We start from the raw sequence: 11,572 nt of genomic DNA, 5'->3' as shown, positions 1-11,572 counted from the left end.
TTTTTTTTATAATCTTGGGTTTTTAAGACATCTAACTGGAATGTATCAACTAAAAATATGGAAAGTCTTCACATAACACATACAAATCTAAGTTATAGAATCTACATGAAAGAAAATTTCAAAAATTTATTGTGCCATTAAATTATGGCATTATTATAACTCATCTGATTCCTTTAATTAGCAACACAGTTCCCACACCCTCCCACCCAGGACCTCCCTAGCTGATGTGGTCTTGGATAACATTGACACCACCTGGAAGCTATAAGATTCCAATCATTCTGAACTCAGTGAAAAATTAGAAAAAAAATGAACAGGGGTTGATATCAAGCCAATTCCTTGCTTCATCTGCTTTGGTCACATTACCCAAGGTTGAGGGCAGGAGGACATCCCAGCCTCACTGTCAGCAGGCCTGCGACTGCTCACATCTCTGTTCGACTCCTCATAAGGATTCTTTGGATTTTTTGATAGCAGCTTCTGAGTCCTGTGATAAAGTCAAAATTTGAGACAATCACACAACAAAACAAAACACTCAGCCCACTCAGTGATGGTCAGGGACAACTGTTTTTGCTACTAAAATTTAGGCACTTGTGTGGGAAAGAAGAAATACAAAGATAACTAGGAACATAACTTTAGATGTTTAAGGCATTATTTTCTGCAAAACTCAAAATACTTTCCAGATAGTGTTTCATTCTTTCCAAGGTTCTGTGAGATAGACGGTGTATGTGTGTGTGTCTGTGTGTCTGTGTGCTTGTGCGTGTGTGTGCACGTGCCCATGCACGCTGGGGATTAGCTTTGCATTCATTCATTTACAGGTATCTATTGAGTACTAATTATGCCCCAGGCACTGTCCTAGTACTGATGATATAGCAGCGAAAAAACAACTTACTAATTTTGCAGAAAGGAGTGGGGCAGTCTGTGGAAAATATATCTCAGCAACTGTGTGAGGCAGACTATGTTAGTTCTATTTACAAGTGAAGCCATCGGGGCTTGGAAATGGCAGTGACTCACCTCAGGCACACAGCTACTAAGGGTGGTGTAAGAAGTGTGTCATCATGACACAAAGCCTCGGCTGCTCTTACTGGCCCACTGCAATCCCTCATTCATAAAGAAATTAGAGGCAAAAACAGAAGGAGTGGATTGACCCAAGATAAGAAAGTCTCATAGTTGCCAAGCCAGGAAACACACTAGGTATCTTGCTTCCAAATCCAGTTTTTTAGAGTACTGTCTTATTTGACATTCAGCACAGAGTCTATGCAGGGCATGGTGCCATTCACTAGGGGTGGGGATGGGGAGATTTAGCATGGAGATGGAATCCTGTCCTCAAAGCAATAGCCTCTAGAAGGGGAGACAGATGCATCCGTGAGATTTCTACAACAGCACCACTGTCCTGGGGCAGATGGGCAGCTTAATTGCCTGTAGGAATGCAACTCTCTGTTAAAAGCCCTATCCAGACATCCCAGGGAGAGTGATAAGGATGGGAGGGGCTGCTGTGAATCTGCCACCACAGATAGTATCAGGAGATGGTATGGGTTATTATATGTTTTAATCAAAGGCTTCAAAGAAAAAAATTGAAGCAAGTGGCTAATAAAAACAATTCAAAAGTTATAAAGTTACAAAGTTAAAATTTGTACCAGTTAGAATGGCTATTAATAAAAAGTAGAAAAAAAAATAACAGATGCTGGTGAAGTTTTGGAGAAAAGGAAACACTTATACACTGTTGGAGAGAGTGTAAATTAGTACAACTACTATGGAAAGTGGTATGGTGATTCTTCAAAGAGTTAACTGCAGAACTACCGTTTGACCCAGCAATCCCATTAATGGATATATACCCAGAGGAATATAGATCATTCTACCATAGCGAATTTTCATTGCAGCCCTGTTCACAATAGCAAAGACACAGAATCAACCTAAATGCCCATCAATGACAGACTGGATTAAAAAAGAATGTGGCACATATACACCATGGAATACTATGCAGCCATAAAAAGAAATGAGATCATGTCTTTTCTGGGAACATGGATGGAGCTGGAGGCTATTATCCTCAGCAAACTAACACAGAAACAGAAAACCAAATATCATATATTCTAAGTGGGAGCTAAATGATTGGAACTCCGGAACACAAAGAAGGGAACAACATACACTGGAGTCTACCTGAGGGTGGAGGTGGGAGGAGGAACAGGAACAGAAAAGATAATTATTGGGTACTGGGCTTAATATCTGGGTGATGAAGTAATCTGTACAACAGACCCTGGTTATGCAAGTTTACCTGCATAACAAACCTTCACATATACCCCTGAACCTAAAATAAAAGTTAAAAAACCCACAAAAAACAAAGTTTTAGTTTGTGATGAAATACCTCCTGTTGATTTTCTTGCAAGGAGTCCTTCCAAAAAATCACATTTTGTAAACTAATAATATTACAATATTTGAAAAATGTATTTAGTTTCACAGTCTTTTCTGTTTTGTCTTGTTTTGTTTTTGAGACAGAGTCTCACTCTGTCGCCCACACTGCAGTGCAATAGTGCAATCGTGGCTCATTGCCATCACTGCCTCCCTGGCTCAAGTGATCCTCCCACCTTAGCCTCTGAGTAGCTGGTGCTACAGCTGTGTACCACCATTCCTGGGTAATTTTTTGTATTTTTAGTAGAGGCAGGGTTTTGCCATAGTGCCCAGTTTGGTTCAAACTCCTGGGCTCAAGCGATCTGCCCGCCTCAGCCTCTCAAAGTGCTGAGATTACAGGCATGAGCCACCATGTCCAGCTCACAATCTTGTGAGAGACACAGAAGACAAACAGTACCAAACAAGCTAGGTAAGACAGGCAAGGAATGGTATAAGGGAGGAAATAACTGATTTTAACCTTTAAAGAAAAATATTTAGCACATCTAACTTAAAAACTCAATGCTAGAGCTATGTTTGTTGGTACAGTTGAGTGTGACATAGCAACATTTAGTCTAGCAGTTTTAATTTGACCTTGTCAGAATGGATCTATAGTACAAAGGTAGTTATGCACATAGCTGAAAGTTTGCGGAGAGGTAAGCAGCTATACTGATAAGAACTGTTAGGTAAATAACCACAGATTCACTCAGAAAAAAATTTTACAACTCTGGATGCATTTCAGTGAAAAGAAAAAGAAAGGGTTCTGATGCACGTTCTTTTTGGAGGAATAGTCCTTTCATTTCTGATTTTAGGTATAAGAATCTGAGGCTGAAGACATATACTCTTATATGTATGTGAGGTCTACAGTCAGCTTTCAGATGAACTGGTCTTTGAATTCCAAGTTTAAAAAGCCAGCAATCTGCCATTAGCTTTCAGTCCAGATCTAGACATACTATGTCACGTCACAACAAATAGGAAAAAATAATAATTATGGCATGCATGAACTTAAGTTTCTCATTTCCATTTTTTTCCTGTCTTTTGGCAATGGTCCAAGGGATGAAGCATTGATCATTCACTATTCTTTCTGTACATATCCAAGATATTGATTAAACACCAGGCTAAAAAGTGCAATGTTATCAATGGACTACTGAATTAAAATGTCAAGTTTGTGCCTAAGAATCTTGTCTCTCAAGAAGTGGTAGACAAGGGCTTAGAGCATACAGCTGTTTTGGGGGAATATTACAGTTCATAGAAAATCAAAATAACAACAGATGGCATTTATTCATTTCTATATGCCAGACCTACATAAAAGCCTTTACTTAGGTTAACCCAATTAATCTCACAATAATCCTTGAGGTAAGTACTATTCTTGTTTCTACTTTATAGCAAAGGAAATTAATGAACAGAGGTTGGGACATATGCCTGGTGTTATTTAGACACTAACTTGGGATTGAACCTGTATAACCTGATTCCAGAGCCTATGCTCTTAACCACTATAGTAGGATGCAGCAGGATCTCAGATAAGTGCATCTTGGCTGATATGTTGAATTTTCCAGAACACAAGACAGTTGCCACTTGAGTGGTTGTGTAGTACCAGTAAATGTGGTTAAATTTTTATCTACAGATGGTGGCAGATATTTTGTACATTCCCAGAGAATTGGGACCTATTAGCCAAGTGAGTCTTAGGTCCTCCAGCCATGAAATGATAAGATTAAACTGGATAATTCCATAAGGTCCCCTTCAGCACTAAAGTTTTATGACTCACTGATTTTGTACAGCAGAAACTATAACAGTATATAAAATGCTTTTCGATATTGACGATAATAGAGGATGCTGTCCTACTTTCTAAGAAAACAGAAAATGAGCAAACAGTGTAATGCCTATACCTTCACCCTAATGTAGTGTTATTTTTAAAGAATTAAATGTATAAATGTTATTGTTCCATAGTTTTTAATTGTTAACTTGAAATTATTAAAAGCACAAAATCTGAGAACCAGAAATTTCCTTCCAAGTTAGGGAAGATATTAATTTTCTTTTACAACATTAATATTTTGTGGGAAATGGCAGGTAGCCATGAAAAATTATGCAGGCTATGGGAGGAGCATATAATATTAAATGAAGAAAGTAGATTGCAAAAACACATCATGATAAATAGTGACACATACACTATGCAGGTGTGTGGACAACCACTGCAAGGGAACAAGGAAAAAGTAAAAGCACTCATGTTTCGAAGCAATGAATTCCTGAGCTAACAGTAAAAATTTTACTCTTACTTCACTTTTTTTGTTTTTTTTTGTGTTTTTTTGAGACAGAGTCTCGTCCTATCACCCAGGCTGGAGTGCAGTGGCACAATCTTGGCTCACTGCAACCTCTTCCTCCTGGGTTCAAGCGATTCTCGTCCCTCAGCCTCCCAAGTAGCTGAGATTACAGGTGTGCATTACCACGCCCATTACTTTTTGCCCTTTTAGTGGAGACAGGGTTTCACCATGTTGGCCAGCTGGTCTCAAACTCCTGGCCTCAAGTGATCCGCCCACCTCGGCCTCCCAAAAGTGCTGGGATTATGGGTATGAGCACCATGCCCCGCCTCTTTAACACTTTAAATTTCGTATGCAGACATTCATCTTAAGGAGGCAGGCATTCCCCTGGGAGGTTTTAGAAAGAGGTTTCCAGTACCAAAGGAAAGACAGGGTCACCTGTAGTAGTGGGCCCCCCACAGGCTCAGGAGGAGCAGCACGACAAGCACCACCACACAGACAGCCACCACGGTGACCTTCCGCTGCTGCCCGTGGCCAGCGTGTCGCAGTTCCCACCACTTCAGGTCTTGGTACTGACATCGCTCCCCGAGGTAGCCAACAACACAGCTGTGACAACACACAAACAGAGGTCATCAGAGATGCCTGGCCAAAGACGCTGATAGTTTTGACACTCAATATTCAACTATCTCTCAACCTCTGCATTTCTAGACTCAGCTCTTTGGAAGCATATAGAAAATCCATCCGGGGTCAGTTGAAAGCACTATAATTTACAAGTTAATGCAGCATGGACTTCTCCCTTCTGTCTGTTTGCCCTGGGATTTATGTGGGATTATTTGCATACTGCCTCTATAAGGCATTACAGGACATTGATTAAAGATCAGTTTCTGTTAGGCTAAAATCCTGAGGAACCACCTTTTAAAACCAACACAAAGCAACTCTGCCCTAAGAGCCAAGGGAGTTTTGGAAACAAATGTTTGGCCAGATTGCAATGAGCATAGGTGAAAAGGAAGGAGAATTTGAAGGCAGAGTTCCTCACTTGAAAGCAGGCTATAAAAGAAGAATGTGTGTAGTTTCTGAACAGAATGCATAACCTAGTCTGCAGAGAAAGCTTTTTTCCTTTTAAAAAGAATCACTAATAGCGCAAGGGAAGACCCAGTAACATACATATAGGCATTTGTCTATTTTCTTCAATGGGGGAAACAGCTCTATGGAGGAAAAAGGGACATTCACCCACAAACACCCTACTGCCTCAGTGAAATTGTCACTAGAATGAGCTGCTGTCCTTTTTAGTAAATGAAGCAATGCTGCCATCTACTGGGAATATGCATTTCTGGAAACGATTAGGATCTCAGGTAAACATCTGTATTCTACTATCCTTGCAAAAGCACCAACTTTGAAAAACATCCCATTAAACACTCCGTAATGCCCACTTATTAAAAATTCCTTCCCCGGGCCCTGGATAAACTATTTATTCATCTATGTACCCACTTAATTCCAAAAGGACTTAAAGGAATAAAAATACAGAGATCTGACCCCAGTGCCCATAGTGAGAAGAGGCAGCATGGAAAACACACTGGACAAAGCTCCAGAAGATCTGGGCTCCAGACCTGGCTCTACCTTGAGCTGGTCAGAGGACTGGGCAAGCCACTGACAGAAGGAGGGAAAGGGATTAGTGCTTCTTAACCATCTTGTGTGTTTGACGCCCTGCTAGGCACTTTTACTCATTTTCTTATTGGTGGCATATTCCCATACTACAGATGAGGAAACCGAGGCTCAAGGCGTTTGTACAAGGTCACACAGCTATGAGTGACAGGTTTGACTCCAATGGTTCTCTGATTTCAAAGCCTATGTACTTTCTACTATACCATGCTGCTTACAAAAAAAGTTTGATGCTCTATTCAGCTCTGAAAAGCTATTTTCTAGAACTAACCATGCAAGAGCTAGCAGGATCTGAGTACAGAAGCATAAAGGACCACCAGTATCCCAGGCTTTCTTGGATGCTGTTTTAATTCTAGCTATCTTTGGTTAGAGCCATTTACTATCAATGCCTAGTAGCACAATTTTTAAACTGTTGGATGTTAATGGGCCATACCTCTGATCCTCTCAGGAAGTTTCAGGTCTTGAGAAATATGTCAGTACTTGGCCCAGAGTCCTGGAGACCCAAGTCAGCTGCAGTAGCAGAGCCTCACTGAGTCGGATAAGGCCCAGAATAGTCATTCGGCATTTTCCACTGGCGGAGGGGGACACATGATACTAGTTCTTTGGTTATGAATTCATTCTTCCATTAAACCAAACAAAAGATTCTCTGGCCAAATAAGTTTGCCTTTCCATAGTCAAATAATTTTGAGACATTTTGGACTCAATACAGATAAACAAGGCTTCTTCTTTGTTTGTTTTTGAGATAGGGCTCAGGCTGGAGTGCAGTGGTGCCATCACAACCCATAGCAACCTCAGCCTCCTGGGCTGAAGCAGTTCTCCCACCTCAGCCTCCCAAGTAGCTGGGAATGCAGATGTGTGCTACGATACCTGGCTAACTTAAAAAAAATTATTTTGTAGAGATGCATTCTCACCATGTTACCCAGGCTGGTAAACATGATTTTTTTAAATGTGTTGTGGTATACTATGAATCAAGAATTGAGGGCTAGACAGAAAATTAGAAATTATGGTTTAGGAGTCACGCAGCTGGAGGCTACAAAATTCTGACCCTCCCTAAACTGCTCCTAAGATCAGTGCTTGAGATATTCTGCAGACCCTGCGCTTGATGGATCAGCTGGCCCCACCCAGATCAATTAACTGGCTCATCTGAACTTGTGGCCCCCACCCAGGAACTGACTCAGTGCAAGAAGACAGCTTCAACTCTCTATGATTTCATCCCTGACCTATGAGCACTCCTCGCTTACTGGCTTCCCCAACCCACCAAGTTGTGCTTAAAAACTCTGCTCCCAAATGCTCAGGAAGACTAATTTGAGTAATAATAAAACTATCATCTCTTGCAATCAATAATAATAATATTGAGGGCTAGAGTATGATGCAGCTCTCCATGTGATTGCCCACATAACCTGTTTTTAAGAAGCATTTCACAACACTGATGTTGGGGGATCTTGGTCTAAAGACCTGTCCAGAAGGGTGTTTGGCTGAAACACAGAATGAATGAGGACCTCCTCCGAGCTCAGAAGGTTTGGAGCCTCCTGAGCATCTCCGAACCAGGAAATGTTCAAGGAATACCTCGGGCATGGAGACTTCCAACTCTCACTTCCTCTGCATCACTGTGGGCACCCTGGGGTTTCATGTGGCTGAGGGGAACTTCCACTGCCCCTAAGTAAGGAAGGAAGAGCTCAGTCTTCCAAAACCTGCTTGCAGCATGAAAAACACTCTGTACAGAATGACGCCTGCCTAGGAAGTGTTTCTAATAAAAGTTGGACTGGTAAAGCACTTCCTAGAGGCTTGTTATTACGGAATTAATAAAACACAAGGTGAGGTCATCAGGACAGGAGGAGGCAAGGGTTGAATAGTTGATTAAACCACATTTTTGTTAAATGCACAATTTAAAAACAAGGTTATGATCCAGAGTACTGTGAACTCTGATAATATTTTTAATATTGCTTTAAATTCAAGGTCCTTAAATTTGAGTTTTATCTCCAGTTTGTCATTTGTAGCAAGTCATGTTTAAAACATTAAGAGGGAAATATGATATTTTCATCAAGATTTAATGACAGAAAGAAAAGCAGTGTGCTATAGAGTTCATCAATCATTTAATAAATGGATGCTATCAGATCCAAATGAAAACATTGTTCTAAATGCAACATGTAACCCTGTAGTACCCTTTATATTATTATAATGATTGTTATAATCTAAAGTATCACGGAGGAAAACAACCATGACCTAATAAATTTGGACATTTGTTTTTGTAATTTCATCATTTGGGATGACCAGAAACAATGAACAGGCAAAACCAATTCGATTGTAAATTTTAAAACTAGCAATAACTATTGCAGATACCCAATTTATCGTACTTTAGGAAATTACAGCATGTAAATATGAATATAAAAACAGAATTCTATAAGGACTGAGTCATTTTTACTAGTATTCGTGAGCATTTTTCACTATGTTTGTCATGCTGACATGATTTCTGATGCAAGGCCATACACTTTGTCACAGAATATAGCTTACTCTTCCATGAATTTAGTTATTCTGCTCATTATTACTGATGAAATGAGAGAAGACTTTAAGGTTATAGTAGCAATTTGTGAGGATCAGACTATTTTATCACCCCTCCCTCAGGCACAGAGAAAATTATCAATGGATCAGGAGCCTAACCCTGGGAGATCTATTTGTTTTCTGGTATCTATCAGTTTCCTCCTATTGCCTTGAAAACATGAAATGAATTAAAAGTAGCATTTGAGGCAGACCTGGCTATTGCAGGTTTGGGTTTTGTTAAAGGGTCCACGGGAAAGGTTTTCAGAGGGAGCACAGTGGGAATGCCTCATAGTTTTAGGGCTTCCTCAAATCAACTTTCCAGGTTGACGCGTCACCCACTGTGAAACCCTCATGGGGGCAAAAAGGGAGCAAAAAGCAGCAGCTGCAGTATCAGCAATTGTTATTAACCAACAAACTGTAAAAGTCAACTGTTAGGAAGTGAAGAAAAAATAGACATACATTTATTTTTGAAGAAAAATATTTTTGGACTCTGGCAAGAAGTCCAGTGTGAACACATACAACACTTTTGTAAACCCAGAAACGGATCACTGATGCTCACATATAATGTAAAGCATATTTGATGAAAAATAAATCAAAGTTTTAAGGAATTATCTCACAAACCTAAGTTTTTCAACCAGGATGAGACATTTAATCCCTAGGCTATACCAGTGGTCACATCAAATTATTTCAGTAAAAGGGGAAATCACCAACTCCTTAGATTTATATTTATCCCTGGTAACTGAGAGGGGCATTGTGACACACAAGGAGGGGGCGATGAAGTACCCACACACGGTTCACACGTGTTTGTTTACATTTTTCCAAAAGAACATCTAATTGCAGAAAAACATCCTCAGTATTCATTTTCCAAATTAGCTAAAAGTGATGGACTGAATAGCATCTCTCTGCACCATCATCAAGACAGTTTGACTTACTTGCATGCATACTTGTCCACTGTTTCAATATACATGCACACACCATCATGGAGGCAGTACCCACTGTGGGACGGGGGACATCCAGAGTCACTATTTCTTACGGAATAGCGGTGGTCATCTTCCCTGAGGTGAGAGGGTGAAGTAGAGTCTAAAAGAACCCAAGACGTTACTTTTACTTTCTGAAGGGACTCATGTTTTTCAAGTATCAATATCAGGAACCAGTTTCTGTGAACAATTTGTGATACAGTATTTTTTAGTGACAGAAGAACTACCAGAAGGGACAACAGTTTTACTTTCCTAGTGGACCTTAGTATTATCTGAGCATGAAGGATAGCATATTGGAGGCAGGTAAAAGAACGACCAGTCCTAAGTTACCACATGAATTCAAAGTCACTGATCTCATACAAACAAATCTGTCATACACAAAAACACACTAATCATGTGAAGTGGCAGCATCAAGGTCTCACTGAACAACTGGTAACTCTATCATTTAAAACCTATGCATCAATGTGCAGTCCATTACCTCCAATATCCTGGAGTCTCAAAAATTTCTTTCTCCTTAAAACTAAGTTTCAGAGTAGCCCTCAAGGACAAGACTGTAGCAATTATGACAGGAAGAAAACATTCCCATAACAGAGGGAATGCCAAAGTGGAATAGTAAAATCTCTCTTATTGAATGGTTCACTGCTCCTTAAAAGGAAAAGATATGTAGCTGACTATATAAATATAAGCCGTTTTTTAATACCTTTAAGAAGAGCAAATTATTTGAGAAAAATAACATGCTAAGAAAAAAAAAACAGACACCAAGTAAACACGGAATTTTTCCTTCTTAGGATGTTTTCCACTTGTAGGGCTGACAGCTAAAGAGTGGGCAGTAATGGGAAAGAGTTCCATCCTGGTCTCCAGGGTCTCAGTGAAGCTAGCTCCCTTTCTGGTGCTGATGGTGAGATGCTCCTGCTGTTATGGGGAGAAGGTTCAGGAAGCAGGAGTCGACCATTATTAATGTTGAAAACAGAAAGGGAAGAGAGCTGGAGTTCTAATGCAGATCAAGACATACTGCCTTTTTCAAGTAATATTTTAAAATCCTTGAAAGTGATTTAAAATGCTGACTCCAGACATACTCACCGACCTGCCGACCCCTGCAAAATTTATCCAGCAGCCCCACAAATCTACATTACAAATAGGGAGATTAGTTGCACAGTTAAAGAGAGACACCCGTGTTCCCATCTTTACTGGATTGTGAGTAATAAAAAAGGATTTATTCCAGATGCTATTAAATTAAGAAAACTTGGACCATTTCAAATTCTCAAGCCCAGCATCATCATAATCAGGAAAGCCAACTCTGCAGCCTGACTGAACTGAATGATTTTTAGAATCTCTAACGCAAATAGAGATTAGGGTATAGAATTTCCCTGAACCAAGTCCTTCCCCTTCACTCTAGACCACCCACCCACCTACCAGGGCAAATCAGTCCTGGTTCAGACAGGCGTCCGGCACACGTGCAGGCGTAGCCTCCCTCTGTATTTGTGCAGTTGGCATTCTCTCCACAGCTGTGCACCCCCAGTTGGCATTCATCAATATCTGTCAGAAAAGACAGAGTAGGGGAGAGAAAAAAGTGGGGTACGGAAAAAGAGGGTTTTACAGTTGGACAGCCTCTGGAAGAGGAGCTTCATCAGCGTCTGTCATGCTATATGTTCTCAGGGCCCTATTCATTTTTAGCTTTAAAGGGACTTTCATTAATGTTGGAGAGATCAACTGGGTCCTGTAATGCATTTCCAGGGAGGTGTTCTTTTTCTTTTTTTCTCTCTTTTT

General features: G+C 40.3%; 1 protein-coding gene across 2 annotated transcripts in view; it reads right to left on the bottom strand.

Moving 5' to 3' along the window:
• Positions 1-11,572, bottom strand: part of EGF (epidermal growth factor) — a 91,349-nt gene that overhangs the window by 8,682 nt on the left and 71,095 nt on the right. For both annotated transcript variants that reach the window (XM_017509715.2, XM_017509719.2), the window contains exons 19-22: positions 11,219-11,341; positions 9,761-9,908; positions 5,070-5,237; positions 364-481 (exon numbers count right to left, since the gene is read on the bottom strand). In XM_017509715.2, the coding sequence (XP_017365204.1) occupies positions 364-481; positions 5,070-5,237; positions 9,761-9,908; positions 11,219-11,341 (557 nt within the window). The remainder of the gene's footprint in view (positions 1-363; positions 482-5,069; positions 5,238-9,760; positions 9,909-11,218; positions 11,342-11,572) is intronic.

This window comes from Cebus imitator, unplaced genomic scaffold (assembly GCF_001604975.1).
Source record: "Cebus imitator isolate Cc_AM_T3 unplaced genomic scaffold, Cebus_imitator-1.0 Scaffold17, whole genome shotgun sequence".
In the NCBI taxonomy this organism is placed as follows: domain Eukaryota; kingdom Metazoa; phylum Chordata; class Mammalia; order Primates; family Cebidae; genus Cebus; species Cebus imitator.
This window is presented reverse-complemented; position numbering and strand designations above follow the sequence as displayed.